The 27732-nt window shown below is 46.5% G+C and overlaps 1 protein-coding gene and 1 pseudogene across 8 annotated transcripts in view; one reads left to right on the plus strand and one right to left on the minus strand.

The window, feature by feature from the left end:
* The window catches only part of Rnf216 (ring finger protein 216), a 163644-nt gene that overhangs the window by 126542 nt on the left and 9370 nt on the right, over window positions 1-27732 (plus strand). For 7 of the 8 annotated variants that reach the window (XM_004840371.3, XM_004840375.3, XM_087196435.1 and 4 more), the window contains 2 exons: window positions 112-209; window positions 14338-14560. In XM_004840371.3, coding sequence (XP_004840428.1) covers window positions 112-209; window positions 14338-14560 — 321 coding nt within the window. Of the gene's footprint in view, window positions 1-111; window positions 210-14337; window positions 14561-27732 lie in introns of those variants that run through there. The other variant, XM_021254647.2, reaches the window with a different exon arrangement.
* Window positions 5695-7720, minus strand: LOC101714687 (cytoplasmic polyadenylation element-binding protein 1 pseudogene; annotated as a pseudogene).

The raw sequence follows: 27732 nt of genomic DNA on the forward strand, positions 1-27732 counted from the left end.
GAGCAAGGTCCTCAGAGATTCCAAGCCTCAAGAAGCGTGTCTCCCAGGCCTTTTGTTGAATAGGTTATGTGGTGTCCACTCACCAGGAGCTGTCTTTGTGTCTATCCCCAGGAGACCTGTAGGAAGTGTCAGGGACTCTGGAAAGAACATAACGGCCTCACCTGTGAAGAGCTGGCTGAGAAGGATGACATCAAGTACCGAACTTCTATGTGAGTAACAAGATGCGGGGGCTTCGCCGACTGACTCTCTGGTCCCCAGTACCCTGCTTTTGGCAAAAGGGGTAAAACAAGCCCAGGTCACCCCAGGCTAGAGTGATCTCAGAGAAGAGACCAAACAGCCGAGCTGTCCACTCATCTCTACAGCCTCTCAGAGCTGGTTCCAAAGTCAGACTGTGTGTGAAGTGCCTAGCATAGAGGCATCTGATAAGTGTGTGCCCCTGCCTTATTACCTAAATAAGCAAGCGGAACACATCCTCCTTAGACAGGCTGCACCAGTGTTGCTCTTGTCTCTGTTCCGCCACTCGTGTGGCCTGAGACATTAGGTAGATTCGAGGTGTATCCGCAGTAACAGTGACCATGACTTTTGCAGGGCTCCCTACATGGCTGAGGCTTTATGAGTATTAACTGATTAGAATACAGAGTTCCTTTCCACAGGAGTCTGCTCTCTCTCTTGTGTGCCAGTCTAGCTGTGCCAGGCTATGCGCTGATCTGTCCCGTTGAGTCACTCTGAGACCCAGGTGCCTTTATCTCACTCACTGCCTCCCCTTTCTGGAAGAGTAGTGTTCTCATCCTCATCATTGTGCCTGGGTTGTGGCCGCATTTATACCCCAGCATGAGAAAGGAGAGAGAGCCCGGCCCAGTGGCACACACCTGTAGTCCCAGCACTTGGGAGGTTGAGGCAGGGAGGTCGCTGAGTGTTCGAGGCCAGCCTGAACTGTTTATCGAGACCCTGTCTCAAGAAAGGAGGAAGAGCAGACAACTTGCCAGGCCGGCAGCTTTTCTTTTAAATTGTAAGTAATACAGAAATTACGTATATTGTTTCTGCTCATACCCCACTGGTCTAGACTGAGTCACATGGGTACAGCCTGCTCTGAAGCAGGAACCATATGTAGCCTCTGTGGGACTTAGTCCAACTCATTATAAAGAAAGAGAAGGGATTGTTAGAAAGAAAAAGAAGTAGTGAATGGTGTTTTGGGCAGGCAGGTACCACAGGTAGGTACTATTAGGTACTCATTTTCATTTTGTAAGGAGACAGCTGAGGCAGAGCCCAGGTAACTTTCCCATGGTCACACAGGTAGTGAGTGGCAGAGCAGGAACTTGAAACCCTGCACACAACTTCTGGCTGTTTGTCAGAAGTTTCCCCACAACTTTGGTGGGCAAAATAATGACCCCCAGCTGAGCTGGTAGCACACATCTGTAATCCCAGCACTAGGGAGGCTGAGGTAGAAGGATTGCCACAAGTTCAAGGCCAGCCTAGGCTACAGTGAGGTCCAGGCCAGCCTGAACCACATAGCAATACCCTGTCTCAAGAAAATAATAATAAAATAATGACACACACACACCCCACCCCGTGACATCCTCCTTTCCTGACAAAAGGAACTTTGCAAGTGTATTTAAGGTTATGAGCACTGAGATGGGGAGATTATCCAGAGAACACAGTGTGGTCATATGAGAGCCCTGCCCAGCTGTGTCAGATAGAGCTACAGAGACAGCGATGAGCCGGAAAGCATGGGAAGGACTTGACCTCCTGTGGCTGGCAACAGCTCCAAGACTCGGCAGGGGACTGACCACAGATGTTTCCCAGGGGGAACCTCGTTGATTTTCCTTCTCTTCAGTACTGGGGGTTGAACCCAGGGCCTTGGCAGAGCTACATCCCCAGCCCTTTTTTTCTTTGAGACAGGGTCTTACTAAATTGCCCAGGCTGAGTTTAAACTTGAGATCCTCCTGCCTCAGCCTCTTAGAGTACTGGGATTATAGTCATATGCCACTACATCCAGCTCATCGTTGCTTTTGAGCACAACCTCTGTTCTGCTTCTGTCATTCCACTCTGAATCTGGGCCACCTCTAGATACTTGGTACTATGGCCACTCTCAGCCTGGCCACCCTTTAGGTCAGCAGTGAATAGGTCAGGGCAGAAAATTCAGATGTGATGTGTGTTGATTCCAGAATTCAGTCTCTTCCACATTCAGATGTGCTTCTTCCTCAAATGTCAGACACACGACCCACGCTTACCTGTGGAAGGATGTCCTGACACACACCTCTGACCTCCAGACCCCGGAGACTTCATAGAGATTCCACACACCTGCATTCTCCAGGGCTTTATCTCCTACTCTGTGTGTGTGTGCCTGATTAGTGCGTCCTAGAGTGCAGGCTGCTTCCTGCTCACCAGGTTCTGTCTGCATGTCAGTCAAGTATGGACCATGCATTGTCCTAGTGGGTGACAGACAGATGATAAGATGCTTTTCAACTGCCTGTGTCTCTGCCATTGGCAAGAGAATAAAAACACTTTCCAGATCAACTGCATACGAGTTGCCTAGAGCTCTGTTTGTTTACTCTGGTAAGAAATGGCATCTGGAGCAGCCGCTGCAGTTAGTTAGCACCTAACTAGGTTTGGGCTCGTGGACTGTTCCCCAAGACCTCCAGCACAGGCCTGGCAGAATGTATGAAGAATCAGTGCTCTGCATCTTTGAAGTCTTAGATGGTGGCACCAGTCTCAAGGGATGCCCGTGGGACTCTGTACTGTTTTTCAGAGGAGCTACTCCAGGAGTTGTTACTTGGTTTCCCCCACCATGTACCTCTTTCTCTGTTGACCAGAGAACCAAGGAATCCTGCCAATTTCCAGGCATCAAAATTAAGAACCTGTAATCCCAACACTCTGAAGGCTGAGGCAGGAAGATCATCACCAGTTCAAGGCCAGCCTGTGCTACATAGTGAATTCAAGGCCTAGATGAATCATAGAGCAAGACCTTGTCTCAAAAAAAAAAAAAAAGAAATAACAGGGTATGCACAGGGAATTGCAGGTGTAGGAAATGTGGCTCGATCTTGTTACCTTGAGTTACATATTAAAAAACTGCTATGGGGCTAGAGTGTAACTCAGTAGTAGATCATGTCCCTAGCATGCATGAAGCCCTCCATTCAATTCGCAGCTCTGCTAAGAAGGGAGGGAGGGGAGGGAGGAAGGAAAGGAGAGAAGGGAGGAAAGGAGGGAAAGAAAGAAAGGAAGGGGGGAGGGAGGAAGGGAGGGAACACCAACCAACCTTCTATGGTTTATACATAGTTGAGTGTGTCCCTGCCCTGCACAGGTTCATGTACTAAAATCTTAGTCTCCATTGTGATGGATTCACATAGAGGGACCTTAAGAAGTGGGGCCTGCTGGAAGGTAATTAGGCCATGGAGGTACTTCCTTTGGAAGAGAAGGACCAAGTTAGTCTTGCCAGAGCAGATGGTTTAAAAAAAAAAAAGCATCAGGGCCGGGGATTTAGCTCAGTGGTTTCGTCGCCTGCTGCGCAACTGCAAGGACCCAAGTTCCATCCCTGGTACCAAAAAAAAAAAAAAGCATGGGCCAGGGATTTAGCTCAGTGGTTCTCGTGCCTGCCTTGCAAGCACAAGGTCCTGAGTTCGATCTCCGGTACAGAAAAAAAAAAACCATGCCTCAGGAAACATGGTGGTACAAACCTGTAATCCCAGCTACTTTGTAGGCTGAGGCAGGAAGAGTCCAAGTTCAAGGCCAGCCTAGGCAATTTAGTGTGACCCCGTCTCAAAAAGTTCTGCCGGGCCACCTGCTGCACAAGCACAAGGACCCGAGTTCAATCCCCAGTACCAGAAAAAAAAGTTCTGCCAGGGATTTAGCTCAGTGGTTTCACCACCTGCTGCGAAAGCACAAGGACCCAAGTTCGATCCCTGGTAACAAAAAAAAAAAAAAAAGTTCTGGGATGTAGCTCAGTGGTAGTGTCCCTGGGTTCCATCCTCAGTACCACAAAAAAATTTTTTAAAAAAGAACAAGCTTGGGCCGGGTATTTAGCTCAGTGGTTCCACTGCCTGCATCATAAGCTCAAGATCCTGAGTTTGATGCCCGGTACCAAAAAAAAAAAAGAACAAGCCTGCCCCTCCCCCAGCATCCTGTCTCACTATGTGGTCTCTTCTGTGCATGCTCCTGCCATTGCAATGTGTCTGCCACAAGGCCCTCATTACAGCCAAGTGTATCAGCTTTCCCTCGCTGGGAAAAAATACCTGACACCCATAACTTGATGAAGGAGAGATTGATTTTGATTCATGGTCTCAGAAGTTTCAGTCCATGGTCAGCCAGCTCCAAGAAACATCATGGCAGAAGGACATGATAGAGGACAGTTATTTCTCAGCATCCAGGAGGAAGAGAGCAGGGGAAGAGCCAGAGAGGAAGGAGCCAGGGACCAGTTACAGTCCCTGAGGTCACACCACCATGGCCCACCCAGACCTCCAAAAGTGTGCCTTACTAACCTCCTAGAAGTCTCTCGGGCCAGCCAAGTCAAAATTAACCATCGTATCAAGCAAATGCTAGTGTCGTGCTCTTGAACCTCCAGAACTATAAGCTGAAATAAACCTTTTCTTTGTTCAGCACCCAACCTGAGGGAGTGTGTACAAGCAATGGGAAGTGAACTAAGACAGAACCCTAACCTGTCAGTAGTGAAAGCCATGACAGGTTTGTTTTGTTCATTTTACTTTTTCATATGAAAATTTTAGCATCTATGGTAGAAATAATAGGGCTAGGGATTTAGCTCAGTGGTTCTGCTGCCTGCCTCACAAGCACAAGGGCCCAAGTTTGATCCCCAGTACCAAAAAAAAAAAGAAGTTACAACAGAAATAATAGAATAATGAGCTCCCAAAGTTAGCAACATTTTGCCACACCCCACCTTTCATTCTTTCTTTTTCTTTTGCTCTTTTCTGTTTTTAAACTGCTATAGCATTTTTTATTAGTCCATGTTTGCAGTACATAATGTTCACGTTCCTTGTGTGGAGTTGGTGTGTGCACATAACACTCAATTCCCTTTTTTCATCCTTTTCTCTCCCCTTCTTCCCCCTCCCTCTATCTCTTGCTCTTCTTCCCATTTGAGAAAGATTTGTTTTGCTACTTTCTATTACCTTTTATTTTGCTCTTTATTTATATTTTGGGTTTCTCATATAAGAGAAACTGTGTAACATATAAACTTGTGTGTCTGGTTCATTTCACTTAACACTATGGTCTCAAGGTGCATCCATTTTCCTACAATGACTCAGTTTGATTTTTACAGCAGAGTAGAACTGTGTTGTGTACACATTTTCTTTATCCATTCATCTGTTCTTTCTTTTTTCTTTTTTTTTTGGCGGTACGGGGGATCAAACTTGGGACCTTGTGCTTGCGAGGCAGGCGCGGTGCCACTGAGCTAAATCCCCAGGCCAGTTCATCTGTTGATAGACATACAGGCTGCTTCCAAGATTGTGTAAACTGCTACAGAATTTTCTAGCAGATCAAATCCCTGGCATCATGTTATTTCATTCCCAAAACTTTCCCTTTTGTCTTATATAGCACCTAGCATTATCATCATTAGCAAATTGACAGTAAGTCTTGGATACTGTTTCATACCAAGTTCCTAGCTATCCCAGTTGCCTCAGAAAGCTTTACAAGTGTGCTGAAGTTCATCTGTCCAGGTCAGGATCTGAAACAGGGTCTGGTCGTTTCATTAGGTAGTTATTTCTTGTTAGTGTCTTTTTTTGTTTGTTTTTGTTGGTTTTTTTTTTTTTTCCAAGGAATGTTAAAAAGGGCTTTAATAAATAAACCTAGATGTAGGCATCCATGTCAATACCTCCTGGACACATAGTTCTTTTTTTGCTTTTCATCTGCAAAATGAGGAACTAAAATCTGGGAAAACTTCAAAGTTGCTTGGAGGGTAAGAGAGCCACAGGGTCCTTGCCCTGGCACACCCCCTGAAAACAAAACCCCACAAAACTCATTGTGCATTAATTAGTGCAGAAACAAAGACAGACTCAGCAAGTGCAAAGGTGACTGTGATTTTCCCTTGTCCTCGGGAAGCCAGCTCCCTGGTCACCAATGGCAGGGTAGCGGTGCAGGCTGCTGCCTGACCTGCCAGCCTTGGGCACCACCAGCCACTGGGCACACTACCTGCTCTTCTAGCTGGAATCTCGGTTCTTCTGGTTCCGCATCAGGGGGCTGTGGTGGCGCAGGCCTTCCATGCTGTGCCACCAGTGCCAGCAGCTCCGGCAGAAGTACTTGCAGCAGACCTGACCTCAACAGAAGAAGGGACCAGGCTGAGAACCGCAGATGTGACACAGAGAATCTTCTAGGTAGGGGTCGATCTGAACCTTCTTGGTGAACTTGGTAGTTTTGATCTCCACAAAAGCAGCACTGACTGCTGTCAGATAACTACTTTGATTATTGAAAGTAACTTGGCCAGATCCAATGTGGTACTTGTGCTTATCTGTGTCAATCCCAGCGTATACCACTCCGCCAAATAGGTCATTCAAGATGGCAGCCAGAGACTCAGCATTGAGCATCGCATGCAAGGCACTAACAAACACTGTCCTACTGGGGTCCACCCTCTAAGGTGGAGTCCAGACAAAGTTGCTGTCAGCCAAGACCCAGGGGATCACCTGCACCTCCTTGCAGCGCATCCTTCGGCTGGACATTTTGAAATAATATTCACTCAAACCATCTGGGCTCAGTGGGTCGTGAGAGCAAGCCTGAAGCAAGGCCCGGACAGACTTCTCGAGTTCGAAGACCAGATATACATACCCTTTAGGCATATTACCTTTGGGAGGACACCAGGGGTGCTTGCCATCCTTACCAGGCCACTCCACACTCAGAGAACCAAAAACACAGAAGTTGTTAACTAATCCAGCTTCCGTAATATCCCAAGGAACACCTCCTGAGAACACCTTGCAAGAGTAGACGGGATTCTTAAAGTTCCGGGGAGGAAGCTGGCCACTCCAGGTACAAGTGGCTTCATTAACAGCTGCAGCTTGCCAGTGCAGCCTGGCCTCTCTCTCTGTGCTGAAGGTATCCTTGGGAGCTGCAGGGAGGTCCCAGGATGGCCTTATGGAATCTCCTGGCCGTCTCTTTGAAGCACTGGTTGGGGAAGATGTGACTGCAGCAAGAGCAGCTTTCTCTTGGTCCATGCGAGACCCAACCCCCATCCTTAAGGGGGGGTCTCTGGGACCACTCCCTGTCAGAGACAGGGCAGAGGAGGAGAAATGTGGAGGCTTGAAATCAAATCTGAGAGATGATCTGATCCAGAACTGAAGCTACTTGTGTCTGAGTCAGAAGGGCTGCTAGAAGGAGAATCCAGGATGGGCCGGGAGTCCAAGCAGGATCCTCTGACTTGAGGGTGCTGGAAACTTGTCCAAGTCAGACCCAAGGGGATCCAGAGGCAGAAAGCTCAAGGGGAGTTTTCCTAGGACATTTCCCACTGGATTATGGAGCATAGCATGCCCAGTACTGAATGTGTGCTGCTCTGGACTGAGGAGTCTTGAGTCCTGGGTCCTCCAGAGTCATCCCAGCCTGTTAGGCTGAGGGACTGCAGGCCAAGGCACAAGTCATTTGCATCTGGGAGGCCACGGAAGATTCTTGCACAGAGGTGGGGAAAAGCATCTTGCTTGTAACTGTTTCTTCAGAGTCCTGGAAGTCTGGTAAATGATCATGCATTCCTCGATTTATTGGTGTAGTGCAGACTACTGAAATCCAAAGAATTGTCCAATATGGCATGTATCCTTCGAAAGATACTGGCATTGCTACATGTGGAGAGTGCAGGTGCTTCCTGATTGTCCTAGCAATCTTTTATCCTTCCTGTTTCTTCCTTAAAGCCGTGAGACCACAGGGTTCGGTGCCCAGGTGCGCACAACCCCAGGACTTGGGCTCTCGCGCCAATCGGACATGTGAAGCCACGCAACTTCTGGGTCTAGAAGGTGCGCCTCGTTGAACTCGGGACCCTGTGCTTTCGAGGCGGGTGCCAGAACCACTGAGCTAAATCCCCGGTCCTCATTAGTGTCTTTTGATGAGGGCAGCCTCTTGCCCTCAGCACACTCCCTGTCATGCCACTGACAAAGAAAAAGAAGGAGAGCTGGCTCTAAAGTATCTTCTGCAGGTGATTACTTTCTTATGGCATTATTTAAGTTGTTCTCTATCTCCTGGGTTTCCTCTTAAGTGAGAATTAGATCTAAAGGCTTGATCAGGTTCATTCTCAAAATGTTCTTGGTGAGAATATTTCACAGGGGCTGCAGTGGTAATGGGTTGGCCTGTCAGACACATCTAAGCAAACAAACCTCATGGCCAGAGTCACTGGTTGGTTTGCCTTTGTAGTGCTGGGGACTGAGTCCAGGGCCTTGTGGGTGTAGGCAGTGCTTTACTTCTAAGCTGTATCCCAAGCCCCAGTCAGCTGATGTTAAAGGTTGTATAGAAACAAGACTTGGATTAAGGAGAGCACTTAGAACTACTGTAGTTCAAGCCGCACTATTATAAGGCCCCAGACTTGGATGGTGGTATTGTTAAGAGGAGGGATAGATTTAGGAAACAGTGAAGAAGTTAGTCAGCAGGACTTGGCTGATAGATAGCTATGAGAGTTTGAGTAGGAGGCAGAAATGAAACTCAGGTTTCTAGCTAGGGTGACCGAACCACACTGACACACACCTAGAAGCAGGAGAAGGAGAGACGAGGCAGAAGAAAGCAAAGGCTGCAGATGTGCACCCAGTGAGTCAGCCACGTTAGTCACCAAACTTTGTTTCTTACTTAGAAAAATAAATACAAAGGAGTGATATCACCAAACACAGTGACATAGAAAGCTCCAGAAACCACCACTATGGCAACAGTTAACCTGGCCCAAACTGCCAGAGTCAGCTTCTTCCTTTTGTCTCCCCTTCCCCTCATAGCTTCCTCAGGGATGGCACAGCCTCCCTGTGGATTTGGTTAAAAGCATTTAAAGATACACATTCTGGTTGCAGCTGCCTAAGGCAGGGAATAACAGATGGGCGAGCACAGACAGCTCTGGAAGGCTTCATGCCTGACCAGGCACATGCTCAGTCCAACCCAAGGGCGCCTAGGCTCTCACCACTGGCTGAGCTCTGGTCTGCACAAATGGCAGGTGAAAGGCTAGGTTGAGGGAGTCCCAAGTTGGAACTCAATTGCAAAGACCAGGACAGGGAATTTTCTTCTTTTTTTCTTTTTCCTGTTCACTTGGCTCCAAGCATTTAAGGAAGGAACTCTAGGACTTCAGTAACACATATGGCAAAAAATAATAATAATTTTTACAAAAGTAGTTTTTAGCCAGGTGTGGTAGTACATGCCTGTAATCCCAGCATGCCTGTAGTCCCAGGTTGGGGCAAGAGGTTTGCTGCAAGTTTGAGGCCAGCCTGAACTGCATTGTAAGACCCTGGCTCAAAAAACTAAGAAAATAAAATTTAAAAAATAGTTTTTAGAAAGTTTACTAAACAATTCCAAACCCCATAAGAAGCAGTTTGATTTCTAGAGTTTCCACATCATAATATTCAAAATATCCAGTTTTTTACAGTAATTTACAAGGCATACAAGGAAACAGAAATGAGTAGCTCATTCATTGGGAAAAGCAGGACAGAAACCAAGCCTGAGAGTACAGACATTGGGCCTATGCTGGTCTTAAGCATGGTCAAAGAGCTAAAGGAAACCATGGACAAAGAAGACAAGGAAATGAGTAGCGCAGTGTATGAACACGTAGATAAAATACCAGTAGAGAGGAAGTATGAAAAGAAGCCTTTAGAATGCTGTACCAAGGCAGGAGGATAGCTGCAAGTTCGAGGCCAGCCTGGGCTACATAGTGAATTTAAGGCCAACCTGCACTCCAAAGCCAGACCCCTATCTCAGAAAAACAAAAATTTTTTTTTTAATTTTTAACTGCTGTACTTAAAGATTGCAACAGCAGAAATGAAAAATATGCTAGAAGAATTCAGCAGCAGATTTGAGCAGGCAAAAGAATCGAGATCAGTTGAATTGAGGTCAGTTGAAATTATCCAGTTGGAGAAAAAGAAAGGAAAAAGAATAAAGGGAAGTGAACTGAGCCTAAGAAGCCTGTGGAACACCATCCAGTGTGTCAGTATTTGAATTAAGGGGGTACAGAAAGAACAGAATGAAAGGAGCAGAAGATATTTGAAGAAATAATACCTAAAACTTCCCAAATTTATTAAGGATGAATCTGTACAACTCAAAGAAAAAAATTCAAAGAAATGTTCACCAAGACACATCTGAATCAAACTATTAAAAGACAAAGGCAAATAGAGAAAATCTTGACTACGGCAAAAGAGAACAACCCAATTGAAAAATACAGGATTTCATGGGGCCCGGGATTTATCTCAGGGGCACCATGCCTGCCTCAAAAGCGCAAGGTCCTGAGTTCAATCCCAGTACCATAAAAAATAAATTATTTAAATTAGAGTTGATGTTTCTCCAAGAAAATAAACAGCTGGTCAGCATTCGCATGCTAGCATGGCCAGCCTCATTAGTCATGAGGGAAATGCAAGTCAAAGCCACTCAGATGCCCCTTCATACCTGTTAAGATGGCTTTAATCAAAACATTGAAAAATAACAAGTATTCACAGAGATAGCAGAAATTAGAAGCCTTGCGCATCGCAAGGAGCAGTGTGAAACTGCAGCTGCTGTGGTAAACAGTTTGGTACTTCTGCATTCAGCTAAACGTAGAATAACTGTATGACCCAGCCATTCCACACTTAAGTACACACCCAAAAGCATTAAAACAAGTATTCAGACAAAAACTTGTACACAAACGCTCACTGCAGCACATGAAGTAAGAGTCAATAGGTGGAAATAACCCAGATGGCCACGAAGTCAGAATGGACAACCAAATGTGGTCTGATGGAGAGGAATAAAGTACTGATGGGTGCTGCACATGGAAGAACACCGAAAACATGGTGAAAGAAGGCAGATATGATAGGCCACACCTTGTATGACTGCCATTTACAGATGGTCCCCAACTTCAATAATTTTTCTTTATTTTTCTTCATTATCATGGACTTCACTGAAAATGGAGAAGCATCTTTTTTTTTGGTACCGGGGATCAAACTCGGGTCCTTGCGCTTATGGGGCAGGCGGGGGAACCACTGAGCTAAATCCTCAGCCCAAGAAGCATCTTGACTTAGGACAGTTCAGCTTACCAGTGATGGGTTTTTATGATGAGTTTATCAGGATATTAAATGTATTTTTGGGACTGGAAATTTAGCTCAGTGGTTCTGCCGCCTGCCTCGAAAGTGCAAGGACCAGAGTTCGATCCCCGCTACCAAAAAAAAAAGGAAACATTTATCAGGCCGGGGATTTAGCTCAGTGGTTCCGGTGCCTGCTTCGCAAGCGCAAGGTCCTGAGTTCGATCCCTGGTACCAAAACCAAAGCAAATAAACAAATGTATTTTTGACTTAGGGTTTATTGGTGTGTAACCCCATTACAAGTCAGGGCACATCTATATATGAAATATCCATAGATAGGAGTATTTGCCTGTCACAGAATAGGCAAACCCAGAGACAGAAAATACGTTAGTGGTTTCAGGAAGAGAGGAATGACTGCTTAGTATATGTGCTGCCAAAGCAAGCACAGGAATGACTGCTTAGTCATACGATTTTCTTTGGGGGTGGGGATGATAAAATATTTTCCAGAGCTTGGCCATAAGTTATAATTACTGTGAATATGCTAAATACTTCTGAGTGGTACACTTAAATGATTTAAATGAGCAGGTTTTTGTTTTGTTGAGATGGGGTCTCGCTGTGAAGTTCAAGCTGGCCTCAAACTCAAGAGGATCCTCTTGCCTCATTCTCCCGAGTGCTGAGATTATAGGTGTGCACACAACCAGCCCAAATGGTGGATTTTATGTGCATTTTACCTACACATACTCAAAAGAGGGCCGTAAGATTTTGAATACCATATGCTATAGGATCTGCAGATAGTGCCCAAAGAGGAGTGTTCCCGCTGAACTTGGACAGCAGTGAGAAGTAAGGCGGGACTCATGGGATGGTGGCTGGTTACGAAGAGAAGGGGCTTCCTGTTTGACCACCAGGTCAGCAGACAGCCACAGCTTCGGCTACTCTTCCTGTGCTGCCCCTAGGAAGGCATCCTGTGGGGCTGGCTGTTTCCTGCCCTGCTCATAATCCACTTCCCAAACTGTCCACCCAACCCGAAAGAACCAACTCTGGCTTCTGTGAAATGTCATTTTCACTTCTGTGCTACCAAGTAGTGGTCACCAGTCGCGTAGTCGTGATCCTTTTTTGGTCCAGGCCGATGCTGGCTCCTCCTACTACTGTTCTTAGGAATGCAGAAGCAAAGGACATGGCTCGCTCTTCATGCATTATTGAACAGCATGAACATGCATTATTTGAACATTATAATAATGTTGAATTTGTCCCCCCATTTTTCATTTGTCCACCTGTCCATTTAAGGGATAGCTTTTCCTCCCCCACCACACCCTTTATTATTTCATTTTGTGATAGGCAGCTTGGTGGAACAAAGCAAGCAAATACACCTGGTTTCTGTACTTTCAGGAGGGGACTATGTAGCCTCAATTCTTTTCAGCCTCTCCTCTCTCACTGAGCCTGAGCAGCTCCCCGAGGAAAAATCTGCCAGCCCCGACAGCCAGCATGCAACGGCTGAAAGCCAGGCCCGAGGGAGAAAATGGGTGCTGTAGAAAATTGCACTTGTGTTTTACACACAGGTTTTTACATCAGAAACGTTCTCATCAGAACCTTGAGTCTTAAAGTGGAGCACTGTGAAGTGTCTTTCCAATTGCTGAGTAACTAAAGTCATGAATGCAGGTGCAATACCAGGTTGACAGTAGGTTTGCTTTAAAATTTGTCTTCCTAATGATGCCTCCTATTCAATGAAACTTAGAAGTCATTTGTTCCTCTGTAACTTGAACTGAGTGTAAATTCTTTTCAAGCCAAAGTTCTGCTATTCTTTCATTTTGGCCCTCTCATAAATTAGACCTAAATAAACAGTAGCCAGTTTCCAAATGCATTTGGCTTCCCCAGAGCACACTGCAGCTGTCTCACGTAGCCGCAGTTCCAGGCCCTGGCCCACCTGATGCACCTCTAATCTGGAGCAGTTCTTCACGCACCCTGTGGATTCCTGCTGGAGGAATTAGACGCACTCAGATGGGGGTGAGTCCCACATGGGGCTGTCCATCCCAGGCCATGTGCTCTCCCTGGTCTCGTGGTGTACCTCTGGACCCACTCCTGTTGCTCCCCACTTACTCAGGCCAGGCAGGTGCAGCACATGGCCCTGTCCTCTGCCTTCAAGGGAGACAGACACAGGCAGAGTCTTGGGCCAAGGGCAAAGTGGCATTTTATAGTTGAGATCAGAGCACTGTGGAAGTAATTAGGGCAACAGGCAGTTCCCATTGAAGTTTTGTTTTGTTTTGGGTACTGGGGATTGAACCCAGGGCCTTCATACTAAGCTATGTCTCCAGCCCTGTTTTTATTTTGAGACAGGCCCTTGATAAGTTGCCCAGGCTGAGTTGGAACTTGCAGTTCTCCTGCCTCAGCCTCTCAGATTACAGGCCTGTGCCACCATACCTGGTTAGTTTGTCTCTTGACTGGTCTGCCCTCCATTTCAGTCCAGATGACTGTTTAACAGGAAGCCTCCCTACCTACACACTTTCCCTCAACCAGGATTGGATCGTGTACATGCCATGTGCTACAAAGGAGTCTGGGAGCATGAGGCTCTAACGTGGGAGACTGGCTTTCCCAGCCTGGAAGTTGGACTGGCTATTGGATCCCCTCCTGTCCCACCCCCAGCCAAGTTTTCAAAACCCCCAAGGTGTGTAGCTAAGTTTTGGGCTTACTGGTACTGTTAGCCAGCTTTGAATATATAAAACACATGATTGAGGAAGACCAAGGTTTTTTTCACCATTTTAAATCTTTGGAATTCCTATAATAAACAGAAATCATTTTTCTAAATGTGAGGTGCAGGCACTGTGCTGGGGGCTGTATATCTTTTTCATAACCCCAAAACACCATGAGAAGGTTGTACTTTACTAATTTAAAAGTGAGAAACTGAGTCTCCATGTAATTGGTAACTTTACCCAAAGTCATAAAATTGATAAATTTTGAACTGTTCTCAGATCCAAAATGTAGGTTTTCACTTTTTTTTTTTTTTTTGAGACAGAGTCTCACGTTCAGTAGCCCAGGCTGTCCTTGAACCTGAAGCTATCCTCCTGCCTCAGCCTCCTGAGTGCTAAGATTAAAGGTGTGCACCACCATGCCCAGCTGTCATATTAATGGCTATAATATTTTTTCTTTCCTCTTCATCTTCCCTGCCAGCTCCAATCATGTCTTCTTTTTCCAGTGAAGAAAAAATGACTGCTGCCCGCATTAGGAAATGCCACAAATGTGGGACTGGCCTCATCAAATCTGAAGGCTGCAACCGCATGTCTTGCCGCTGCGGTGCCCAGATGTGCTACCTCTGTCGAGTGTCTATAAACGGGTATGACCATTTCTGCCAGCATCCCCGCTCACCAGGAGCCCCTTGCCAGGAGTGTTCGAGATGCTCCCTCTGGACTGACCCCACTGTGAGTAGATGCATGGCTGCCCGTGTCGGTGTGGGGGAAAATAGCCTTACATTCCTGTGATTAAAAAAGATTTTCTGTATGCATGGCAAATTCTGACCCATGAAATGATACAGGAAGTTACATAGACCAATAACCATGGAAAAATTTGAGAAAGCAATCAAAACTACTCATCAGAGGGGTTGGGCTCTGGCTTAGTGGTAGATGGCTGGCCTAGCATGCATGAGGCCCTGGGTTCCATCCCCAGCACCATAAAACACACAAACAGAAGCTGCTCATCAGAGAGTGAGCAGGAATGGCAGCGCATACTATAGTCCCAGCTACTTGGGGGGCTGAGGTAGGAAAAGCACTTGTGCCCAGGAGTTCAAGACCCCAACTCAAAAAAGGGTATCATCTTTGGTTTTATGGACAAATTCTCTCAGTCCTTTAGGGAACAAACTTTTCCCTGTTTCAGCTGAAATATTCCAGAGCATAAAGAAGTGAGAGTTGCCCAGTATGTGCTTATACCAAACCTGACCGAGCCCTGACAAAGAAAACTGGTTATCCTATAAATCTCACATATACGAGTTTTTAATTTCTTGAATAAATATTAGCAAATAGGTTGACCAAGTAAATTTGTTCCAGAAATCCAAGGATTGTTTTGGTTTCATTTGGTTTTGTTTGGTTTTGGTTTTTTGAGACAGGGTCTTGCTGTTAGTTCAGGCTGGCTTTGAACTCAAGGCAGTCCTCCTGCCTCAGCCTCCCAAGTGCTGGGATTACAGGCATCAGCCACCATGATGGGCTTGCAGGGATGGTTTTGTATTGACTCTATTAATATAATTCACCATGATATCTTTACATGGTAAAAAGGCATTTAATAAAACACTTGTTCTTCATGTAAGCTTTTAAAACAACATTAGAAGTGTACTTCCTGAATATGATTTTTTGAAATCCTGGTATTTCAAAATAGCATGTATTTAACAGTGAGATACATAGGAGCATTCCCACAAGGTCAAGTGTGATACGCTCACTGCTGTGTTCTAGAACTGCTCATCAGTACTGGAGGACAGAGCCCATGCTACCTGGCACCCACTTGTATGTTTTTAAAAAATTACCACTTTAAACTGGGAAAAGACAAACTGGAAAGCTTTTAGAAACAGTAGATAAGGACTGGGGATGTAGCTCAGCGGCACCATACCTGCCTGGCAAGCATAAGGTCCTGAGTATGATCCCTGGTACGGGGGGGGGGGGGGGGGCGGCAGTAGATAGATGAATAGATATAAATATCCCAAATACCACCCAGTGTGGTGGTGCATGCCTGTGATCCCAGCACTTGGGTGGCTGAGGCAGGAAGATTGAAGTTCAAGGCCTACCTAGGCTATACAGAGAGGGGTATTTGGTTTTGGTTTTGATTTGGGGGGTTTTTTTTGTTTGTTTGTTTTGGTTTTGGTACCGGGGATTGAACTGAGGTCCTTGAGCTTGCTCAGGAGACGGCAAAACCACTGAGCTAAATCTCCGGCCCAGATTTTGGTTTTTTTGAGACAGGGTCTCACTGGATAGCCCAGGCTGGCCTCAAACTCACAGCAGTCCTTGCGTCAGCCTCCCGAGTGCTGGGATTATAGGCGTGTGCTACACCCAGCTATACAGTGAATTTAATACCAGCCTCAACTACGTAGCAAGACCCTATCTAAAAAAAAATCCTGAATACCTTTTGCAGTAACGATACAGAGCATACAGTACCATAGAAATAAACTTGAAGTGGAAATATGAAGAAAGCTATAGAAGTGTATTGAAGGAAATAAAGAGGCTTTAACTTGTAGAGAGATGTGCTTTGATCTTATTTTTGGTGTTTGTGGTACTGGAGATAGAATGTAAGGGCATTGTACCACTGAGCTACATCCCCTGCCCTTTTTGTTTTTAATTTCATACAATCTCACTAAGTCTCCCAGGCTAGGCTCAAATTTATGATCCTCTCACCTGAGCCTTCCAAGTAGCTGGGATTAGAAAGGTACACTTCTTCACCTTACTTTAAATACATTTTAGGGCTGGGGATTTAGTGCAGTGGTACCACGCCTGCCTGGCAAGCACAAGGTCCTGAGTTTGATCCCCGGTACCAGAAAAAAAAAATTAAATATATTTTAATACTTAAAAAGTATCAGTTTTTTAAAATTATTTTTAAACTAAAAAGTCCAGTCCCAAGCTGATCTGTAAGGATAGCAGTATGGTAATGTGCAGACTTGTTCTCCCAATAGGTGATTCCTTGAGAGTGATTTCTCTGCTGACTCACAGCAAGTATGCCAAGGCCCATGGATTGAGCCTGGTGGCAGGGGCTCCCGCTCGGCTTTCCCTGAGACTCATACAGGAACAGGCAAATAGATCAGAGGGACAGATAGCAAGCAGAAACAGACACGTAAGGACTCGATGTGTGGTACAGTACCATGTCACATCACTGAGAAATGACAGGCACATTCAGTTACCATTGTGGATCAGGCACTGGTGCCAAAAGTGAGCAGAGTGGAAAGCCCCTGTCCTCATGGCGTGTGCAGGCTGACCCAGTGTGAACAGGGGCCCTGGGCATGCTTCGGACTGTTGGGGAATAACTGTGTGCAGCTGGAGGAGACGGCCACTGTGGATGGACTGATGGCATGGGCAGGCACCTGGGCAGGGGCAGCATTCACAGTGGAACCTGGAAGAGGAGCTGCAAGGCCAAGCTGAGCAAATCAAACAAATTGGGCCCATTTAGGGGCCAGAAAGAAGGGAGGTGTGGCTCACAGGTACTCAGCTGTCAGGGTACCTGGGGCATCCTGGAGCCTTGTCGTTGGTATAAGTGCAGAGGGAGCCACCGCAGGGTGTCACAGGGGATTACAGTTTGAAGGGTCACACTGGTTGCTTTACAGAGAGGGGGACGTTCAGTAGTGACTATGAGCACATGGCTAACCACTGGGAAATACCTAGAGAAAATGGAGGAGGTGACTTTACCCATGGACTAGGAAAGGTTCTTAGCATTGCATCAAGGCCAGACTAAGAAAATGTAAATTCTTGACAAAAGACACCATAAACAAAGATTAAGGTAAATGAGAAACTGAGTTAAATACTTAGAACACAAGATTAAGAGATTTTTTTTCTTTTGGTGGTGATGGTACTGGGATCTAACCCAGGAGTACTGTACCACTGATCTAGATCACCCAGCCTTTTCGTGTGTGTGATAGGGTCTCAAGTTGCCGATGCTAGCCTGAGTACCTGGGATAACAACAGGAATAAGGACCGTAGGAGCCAGCAGAGTGTGGCAGGGACAGTGGCACCAAGAGAGGATGTGGTCCCATCACAGGGATGGCTGCTCTGGGTGAGACCATTGCCATAGCTTCTGGTCCCCCAAAGGCTGGACATCTGTGTTTTAATGTGAACTACCTGGTCTTTAACAGCCATTTATTCAAATATCTTGAAAGCACTATTCAAGCCAGCACTTTCTAAGCCAAAGAAAAGGTGGGGGAATCTTCTGTGAGCCTAGCAGGAGAAGGTGCCAGGGTCACAGGCTGGCCACCTGTAAGTCATAGCAGACTGGAGGCAGACCTCAGCCTGTGTGAAAACAGCATGTTGTCATCAGAGCCACATTTGGTGTAGGCAGCAGTGAGCCTCCCTCGAAGCCATGCCAGGAATGTTCTTGTCCCCATGTAGCCCCATCCTGACAGTGAACAGGCTCCTGGGAAATCACTCTGAGACCCAGGAGACCCTCGGCAAGCTTGCCCTCATGTTACTGAGGACATATGTGGAAGAAAGGGAGGGTTTTGTACACAGGAAGACAAGTCCTCTTCTGTGGCTAGCGAGAAGGAGGCACACCCCACACTGGGCAGTCCATATCCAGTGGCCCTTTGTAAAGAGCCTGGTGTCCCCAGGACCGCATGAGGAGCAGGGTCCTCAGTCTGCAGCTGGAGCTCCCAGGTCTTTTGGGGCTATATTTCTTCTCTAGAAACAAAGCACATTGGCACGTGAGGGGGTTGCTCAGCAGCCTGCTCTCTGTGCTGCTTCCCTCACCACTCCCTCCTCACCTGTTTCTTCTCTCCCCCTCCAAGGAATGGACTCTAAAGGTTTCTCAGGCACTGCTGCCCTGTCTAGTGCAATAGTGTGCAACTGTCCAGTTTTCTCATTGAATTTTTACCTGCTAGCCCAGGAAGGTTCTGTAGTTGCTCAAATAAAGTTTGAAAGGAAGGTCAGGCAAATACAAATCCATCCAATTTTCTCTGGTCACCATAGCCAGAGATTTTGTTCCATTTGTCCCGTTCACATCAAAACAGGGATCAGCCCGGTTTTCTTGATTTCTCACCAGGAGACCGATTGAATTCCACCCCAGCATCTGCTGGGGCTTCTGAGAACACAAAGCCCTTCAGAAGGGCAGTGGAACAAAGCGCACACTGTCCTGCGCCTGTTCTCTGGCCTCATTAACGAGCAGGGCCAAGAAGAATCTCTCAGTGTCAGCAAGGGAGTTGTCCCTTCGCAGTTTGCAGGGATGTTTGGTTTTCAGCCTGAATGACTGGTGATCGCTTGGGAACCTGAACTGACTGTGTACCAGGGGCACACATGGCAAATATGTAGTGACTTTCTCTGTTCACTGCCAAATACAAGCCAACAGCAAGTGTCTTACCAAACAGGCCGTCTTCTGTAGGAAGGCACAGAACATGGCAGAGCATGGTTGGGAGGGTGCAGTGCCGTCTCAGCCCAGAAAGGAACAGTCCTCCCCACAGTAGGGGAAGGGTTGCCCCATGCCATCACTGAGCCCAGTGTCCTGACTTTCCTTGTCTACACATGGCCACATGAGTGGCAGCTAAGGGGCTGAGGAGCTGTGTCTGTCCCTCACTGTAGGAGCCACTTCTGGCATCTAGATTCAGGGAGTGCAGCAGGATTCATGGCAGTATATTCTCCAAGTACAAAACACAGTCGGCATTTTTCCTGGGTTTTGGCTACAAGAAACCATGGAAAATTGTTTTCTACAACCACTTTGTTTTTGGGTGTAGGATTTTAATGTCTGTTCTATTCAAACAAAACCCTAGGGCTTTCACACCCTTCTCAAAATTTGGTTCCGTCCCTGTCATGCTGTGTGGTTGCGGGGGGGGGGGGGGGGGGCACTCATTTTCCCAGGCCAGTGGAGGATTGACTCACATTTCTAACTGCTCATGTGTTTAGATCTGTAATGTTGCTGAATCGTGAGGCAGTACACGGTAGCTCAGGTTCATCCCAGCTCCCCTGGCCCTGGGCTGCTCCTTGTCTGAACATCACAGCATCCTACTGTGAGTCGGGGCAGGAGTAGCACTGCTCCCCTGGAGACCCTGGCCAGGAAAGGGGCCCGAAGCTGCAGGAAGAAGAGGAGGAAAAGCGTTTAAGAAGTGTTTGTGGGCCAGGGATTTAGCTCAGTGGTTTCGCTGCCTGCTGTGCAAGCTCAAGGACCCAAGTTTGATCCCCGGTACCAAAAAAAAAAAAAAAAAGTGTTTGTGAGGAAAAGGTAGAAAGCCACCATGGAAAGGTACTCCAGATTCAAACTGATTTTTGGCTTCTGCATTTTTTTTTTAACTTTTTAAATTTATTTTCTACAAAAGAGAAAAAGAAGCCTTGTATAGTGACACATGCCGTAATCCCAGCACTGAGGGAGGCTGAGGCAGGAATTCAAGTTCAAGTCTCACCTGAGCAACTTAGTAATTTAGTCATTTAGCAAGACCCTATCTCAAGATTTTAAAAGAAAAAGGGCTGGGAATGTAGCTCAAAGTTAGAGCACCTCTGGCCCCCATCCCCTGCCCTGAAGAATAGCAAGGAAGTAAAAGCCCCATGTTGCTCAATGAGCTCTATTGCTGCCATTGACTCTTCTAGTGACCGTTTTAAATATTATTATTCCTGTAAGAAGATAGGGGGAAGGAGTGTCATCTCTAAACCATCAATAAAACTGGCCTCAGTCCCTTCCTGCTTGTATAGACGCCCGGTGTGCTGCCCCTGCTATTGGGGGGACTTGGACAGCTTGAAGCAGGGGCACCAGCTTGCTATTTTGCAGATGAGAAAACAGTGTTCAAGTTACATTCCCAGGATTCTGGGCTTGGTCAAACCAGAATGCAAGCCCAGCTCTTCTGACCAGTGTTAGGCTTCTGCCACAGACACAGGAAGCACCCACAGGAGCCCATGGGCTCCCAGCCGCCTGAGCCATGTGGGCCTCAAAGAGGGGGGAACCTTTCAGACTCTCCCCACTAACCAAGCAGCACAGGGTGGAAGGGGCCCGGCAGGTCTGCCACCTAGATGTGTCCCACCTTGGGATTTGATGTCACTGAAGGACTTTACCAAGAAAGCACCACACCATGCAGTCTTGGTGCAGGTCACCTTTGACTCACCCTAGCAGGTCCCAGCCCAAGCACTTGGCCCTGCCAGGAGTTCAGACATGGCCACTTTCTACCCTGCCTCAGGTCTCATGGAGGAGGAGCTATGGACAGAAAGGAATCTGGGTGCTGGGCCTCTCTGACCCTAGGAGACAGCTGTAGAAGCCAGAGGCCAGTCCCAGCCTATGAAATCTTTGCTCCTCCCCAGCATATTGTCCAGGTCCCACTGGCCTGTCCAGCCCAGCTGCACCACATGTGCCTCTCCGAGCTGGGCTCCCCCTCCCTGGCCTCCCTCCCCAATTTCCTGTTGCAGGGAGACAGCTGGAGGTGAGGTTAGGGTCTGCTGTTGCTCAGGCGATCCGCAGCTGATCTGGGAATAATTTGAAACTAAATCTTTAGCTCTTTGGAAGCCTTTCATGAAATCATTGCAAGTCTATTAACAACAGCTGTGGCCACACATGACCTGGCTCCCAGCCTCAACCCCACCCCCAGAATCACAGGAGGGGAAGCAGCAGGCAACTTGTGATTCCCAGGCACCTTTTTTTTTTTTTTTTGTACCAGGGATCGAACTTGGGACCTGATGCTTGCAAAGCAAGTGGTGGAACCACTAAGCTAAATCCCTGCGCCCCCCCCCGCCCCCGCCCCCGCCCCGGTCACCTTTCTGAAGGGAAAGAAAGTTAAATGAAGAAGTCTCCCACCCTTCTTTCCAGCTCTCGGGAGGCAAACCAGCAGTCAGCCCTGGTGACCAGAACGGTGGGAAACGGGCTGGGGCGGGCTTTTCAGGGCTTCAGTCCGGGCTTGTAGTGGCAGTATTGGAAAGCATCAGCTGTGGCTGTGGCTCCTGCTGACATATGACCTGCAGAAACACTCCCTCTCCCCTGCAGCCACTTGCGGTTTCTCTTCTGCATTTCTCCTCTCCTGACTCTGCTCCATGGACAGAGCTGTGGGGCTTTTGTCCCTTGTGGTAGAGGGACAAGTGAAGGGTTGTTTGTGGGCTTTCCAGTCTTAGCTGAAATCTCTGGTGATTTCTACCTCACTTCCTTCGAGTTTCTGGAGCAGCTGGGTCCCTCCCTTCTTCCCTCCCCACCCACCCTGCTTGCTTGCATGTGAATCAGTCCTGCCAGGCCCTTCTGTCAGGCCTAGTGCTTTCTGTATCCTGCTGAGTGCAAAAGAATTCAAGGAAAGGAAGTAAGCCCTCTCCATTAGGATGCTCCTTCTTTATTTAAAGCACTCTTCCAGATCCACTGGCTAGGCAGGGCTGCACTCCACATTCCTGTTTGATCCTTCGTCCTTGACATCCATTTGGGTGCCCTGGCCCACCCAGGATGCTTCTTCTATCTTCCCAGTTCCCATCATGTGGTTTCAGAGGTGCGTGCCCCCCTGGAGTGGCCATGGGAATCTGTAGGGGCACTAGGTGGTTCACTTCCAGCCTGATATGTTTTCACACTCGGGCTGGTTTTTCCTTCAAAGTACTGAGAATTGAACCTAGGGCTAAAACATGCTAGGCAAACGCCCTGCCACTGAGCTACATACCCAGTCCTTTTTATTTTATCAAGACAAGGTCTTCCCAAGTCATCTAGGCTGGCCTCAGACTTGTGGTCCTTCTGCCTCAGCTTCACAAATAGCTAGGCATACAGATCTGTGCCACCATTCCTGGCTCGTCTTTAAGATACTGTCTGTCTTGGGACATCTTAGTTCCTGAACAGTGTCCTCTCCTTCCCATCTCAGCCTTAGAAGAGAACCATTTGTGGATCTCTGAAAGTTTTCACCAAGATTGGGGGTGCCACAGTTTGTAATAGCTAAAACTTGGAAACAGCTCAATTGCCCATCAGCTGGAGTCTGGATAAAGAAAATGTTGCTTTGGGCCTGGGGATTTAGCTCAGTGGTACCACTGCCTGCCTTGCAAGTGCAAGATCCCGAGTCCCATGCCTGGCACCCAAAAAAAAAAGGTTTTTTTAATAAAATGGAGTACTACTCAGCCATAAAGAATAAGAAACTTGGGCTGGGGATTTGGCTCAGTGATTCCGGCGCTGGCCTCACAAGTGCAAGGTCCTGAGTTTGATCCCCAGTACCAAAAAAAGAAAGAAAGAAACTAGAGTCATTTATAGCTAAATGGATGCACATTGAGGCTATACTCTTTTTTTTTTTTTTGTACCAGGGATCGAACTCAGGTCCTTGTGCCTGGGCAGGCGGCGGAACCACTGAGCTAAATCCCCAGCCCTACTCTTTTTTAAGTTTAATTTTATTGGTACATTTTAGGTATACAATATAATGACATTCATCTTTGGAAATTTACACCTTTACATAGTCTCTCTTGGTTCTTATTTTTCCCCCTTCCCCTGCCCTCCCTTCAATCCCTCCATCCCTCCCTATCTGCAAAGACTTTACAAAGACATTTTTTCATTTTCTCATATTAATCCCATTCCCTTCTTTCCCCTAGCCCTCCCACTTCCCCTTCCCCTTTGCCCCTTTTCTTCCTATTTCACATTACCTATTATACCTTTTAGTCCTTATTTACACTTTCAGTTTCTCACACTAGAGAAACTATTCGGTATTTACACATGTGTGTCCTATTTATTTCACTTAAGAGTATCAACTCAGTGTGCATCCATTTAGCAATAAATGTCTCTAATTTCTCGTTTTTGATGGCTGAGTAGTACTCCCATTTTGGAAAAAAAAAAAAACACATTTTCTTTACCCAGTCTCCAGTTGTTGGGCATTTGGGCTGTTTCCAAGTTTTTTAGCTATTACAAACTATGCTGCTATGAACGTGGGTGCACATATATCACTGTGGTATGATTCTTTTAATTCTTTGGGGAAGATCCCCAGCAGGGGAATAGCTGGGTCAAGTGGGACTTCCAGTCCTAGTTCTTTGAGGTACCTCCATACTGATTTCCACAGTGCTTGCACCAGTCTACACTCCCACCAGCAGTGGAGCAGGGTTCCTCTTTCCCCACAGCCCCGCCAGCATTTGTTAGTGGTTGATTTCATGATAGCAGCCATCCTTTCTGGGGTGAGGTGCAATCTTAGCGTTGTTATCATTTGCATCTCTCGAATGACCAGTGATGTTGAACATTTTTTCATATGTTTATTTGCCATTTCTGGACCAGGGATTTAGCTCAGTGGTTTCGCTGCCTACCGCACAAGCACAAGGACCCGAGTTCGATTCCCAGTACCAAAAAAAAAAAATGTGCTATTTGCCATTTCTGCTTCTTTGTCTGAGAAATGTCTATTAATTTCAGATGCCAATTCTCAGATTGGGTCTTTAAATTTGGGAGGTCTGATCTTTTTAAGTTCTTTATAGATTCTAGATAGTAGACCTTTGTCCGAGGGACAGCTGGTAAAAATTTTTTCCCACATTGTGGGTTGTCTCTTCACACTGCTGGTGGTTTCTGTTGCTGTGCAGAAGCCTTTTAGTAAGAAGAGATCCCACTTGTTGATTTTTTGTGCTAGTTCACAGGCAACTGAGGTTTTGTTCATAAACTCTTCCTACACCAGTGTCCTCAAGAGTTCTACCTAACCTCTGTTCCAGCCGTTTCAGCATTTCTGTTTTAATATTTAGATCTTTAATCCATTTTGATTTTAGTTTAGTGCATGGTGAGAGATACAGGTCTAGTTTTAATCTTTGCCAAGTTGAAGCCCAATTTTTCCAGCACCATTTATTACAGAGGCTCTCTTTCCCCCAGTGAGGGTGTTTGGCTCCTTTGTCAAAGATGAGGTGGCTGAGTGTGTCTGGAGTTGTTCTTGCATCTTCTAATCTGTTCCACTGGTCCTCAGGTCTGTTTCTTTGCCAGTACCATGCTGTTTTTATCACAGTAGCTTTGTAGTATAGTTTCAAGTTGGGGATTGTGATACCCCCTGCCATGTCTCTGTTACCTAGAATTGCTTTTGCTATTCTGGGTCTCTTCTTGTTCCAAATGAGGCCATACTCTTAAGTGAAATAAATAGGACACGCATGTGTACATACCGAATAGTTTCTATGGTGTGAGAAACTGAAGTGTAAATAAGAATCAAAATGTATAATAAAGGGCCAAGGATTTCACTCAGTGGTTCCACTGCCTGCCTTGCAAGCGCAAGGTCCCGAGTTCGATCCCCAGTACCAAAAAAAAAATAGATAATGTGAAACAGGAAGAAAAGGTTTAAAGGGGAAGACGAAGTGGTAGGAGTAGGGGAAAGGAAAAAATGAATGAGAAAAAGAAAATATGGAAACAAAGTCTTTGTAAATAGGGAGGGATGGAAGGGTTAAAGGGAGGACAGGGGAATTGGGAAAAAATAAGAACCAAGATGCATCATGTAAAGGTACAAGATCCCAATGATGAATGTAACTCTATTGTATACCTAAAATGTACCAATAAACTTAATGAAAAAAAAAGATTGGGGGTGCCAGAAAGATAGCAGTAAAGGGAACCCACACAGGCCTGTTAAACCCATCTTACAGCCCCGAGGCCAGGGAGAGCCTGCTGGGAATGTGCTGCATTTGGGCCTGCAAACCTCCACCTGCCTTGGCACTGAGACCAGCAGCAAAGGGAATCCCGGGCATGGCAGGTTCCAGCTAGTCTGCACCTCTACTGAGGGCAGAATCCTATAGGTCCACACCCCCTGACCAGGCCCCACTGGATGAGTGTGAGCCAGTGTGAGCCAGTCTAAGCCTCAGTGTCCTCCTGCAGAATCCCTCCCTCCTCCCCTGTCTGAGCTGAGCCACCATGCAGGCTGCATGTGCACAGCATGGCCTTCCGGAGCAGTGGGCATGACAGGAAGCAGGGTACATACCAGCCAGGGGCAACCCTAACCCTTCCCAGCAGTTTGCTCTGGGGAGCAACAAGGTCGGGTTCTTTTTTTCTGTGTTGTTTTGTTAAGCTTTTTCCAAGATTGCTTTTGTAGTTATATATTAATTAAAGCTAAGTTTTGTTTTTTGGTTTTGGGGGTTTTTTCCCCCAGTATGGGCAATCAAACTCAGGACCTTATACTTTCAAGGCAGGCGCAGAGCCACTGTGCTAAATCCTCAGTTCGGTTATATATTATTAGGAAGAGGACTAGGGATTTAGCTCAGTGGTTCTGCCACCTGCCTCGCAAGTGCAAGGTCTGAGTTCTATCCCCGGTACCAAAAATTAGGAAGAGAAATACATATCCATGAATTCAACACTCTCTGGATCAAAAATATTTTTGGAAAAAATAGCATCTATACTGTTTTTTTTAGTCATTATTCCCTAAGCAATATAGAATAACAGTTATTTACCTGGCATGTATATTTCTTTTGGTATTACACCTAATGCAGAGACGATTTTTTAAAGTATATGTGAGATGGGCTGGGGATTTAGCTCAGTGGTGCTGCACCTGCCTCACAAGCACAAGGTCCTGAGTTTGATCCCCAGTACTGAAATAAATAAAGTATACATGGGAACTGGGTGTGGCAGCCATGCTTGTGATCCCAGGCAGAGGCAAGAGGTCACGAGTTCGAGGCCATTCTGGGCTATGTAGCTGGTTTAAGGCCAGCTGGGACCACAGAGTGAGATCCCATCTCCAAAGATAGACAGACAGACAGATAGGAAGAATAGGGCTGGGGATTTAGCTCAGTGGTTCCGATGCCTGCCTCCCTCACAAGCGCAAGGTCCTGAGTTTGATCCCCAGTACCAAAAAAAAAAAAAAAAAAAAACAGATAGGAAGAATATTCCCTGTTTACCAACCCACCTGTTTAATAACCTTCAGATTTATCACCTATCTTTTTGTTTGTTTTTTGTTTTTGGTACCAGGGATCTAACTCGGGACCGTGTGATTGCGAGACAGGCAGCAGAACCACTGAGCTAAATCCGTGGCCCCACCTATCTTTTTTTACATTTCTGTACATCGTGTTTAGAGAGCCTCCCTGTCTTATTTTCATACAGTACACCTTGTTTATACAGCACTATAATTTTTGCTGGTCGTACTGTACAATGCTGTAGTTTCATGTTCTATTACACATTGCAGTACAGCATGTAAGAGTTATGCAAATAAAGTAAAAGCAAAATCATCAAGTTGGAGTTTCCTTTGATCGTTTCTTTGTTCTGAATATTGTAATGTACATACTTATATACAGTTCCTCATTTAGGGATCAATTCATGTAACGACCTAGTCGCCCAGACCCCAGAACCTTAACTTGGTCGTTAAATGAGGAGCATCTGTACACAGGAGGGAGCCACCAGTGTAGCTCTGTGATCGAGGGCTTCCCTAACACGCACAAGGCCCTGGGTTCCATCCTCAAAACTGCAAGTAAATAAAGAATTCAGGAGGACATGTAGCTTATATGCAAAAGCATACATGTTTTATAAGGGACTTGAGTGTCTGAAGATTTCGATGTCCACTGGGGGTCCTGCATCAGTCCCTCATAGATACCAAAGGGCAGCTATAATGACATTTTTCAGTGTATGTCAGACTCAAATTCCTAGTTTTTTGGTGGCAAGACTCCCATGGCATTCAAGTAACTTGGTGGCCTCAGGAGAAGCACCTCGGGCATGGAAACCTTGAAATGTTAGTTTCCGTCCTTGGGATGGGCAGAAATCCTCCTGGTCTACAGCAACAACAGGGAACCCTGACTTGCAACCCAGTTTCTGGTTTGTGGGGCTCCCCCTCCCTCCGCCAGTCTGTGTGAGAGGGCAAGTTCTCGCTGGCTGTTCCCCGAAGGCTGCATCCTGGGAAGGGCAGCCAGAGTGCTGGTGGTAACTGAGCCGAGATCAGAACGCTTTCCTGAAACCACCTTCCCTGCTTTCTCAGCCTCACAGCTCCTTGCGCAGCAGTGTGTTGCTTTGTTGGCCCTGTTACTTCTTTTTTTTTTTTTTTTTTTGGTACCGGGGATCGAACTTGGGACCTTGC

This window comes from Heterocephalus glaber, unplaced genomic scaffold, assembly GCF_053883595.1.
Source record: "Heterocephalus glaber isolate CG9 unplaced genomic scaffold, H.glaber_assembly_v1.0 deba00001610, whole genome shotgun sequence".
Classification (NCBI taxonomy): Eukaryota; Metazoa; Chordata; class Mammalia; order Rodentia; family Bathyergidae; genus Heterocephalus; species Heterocephalus glaber.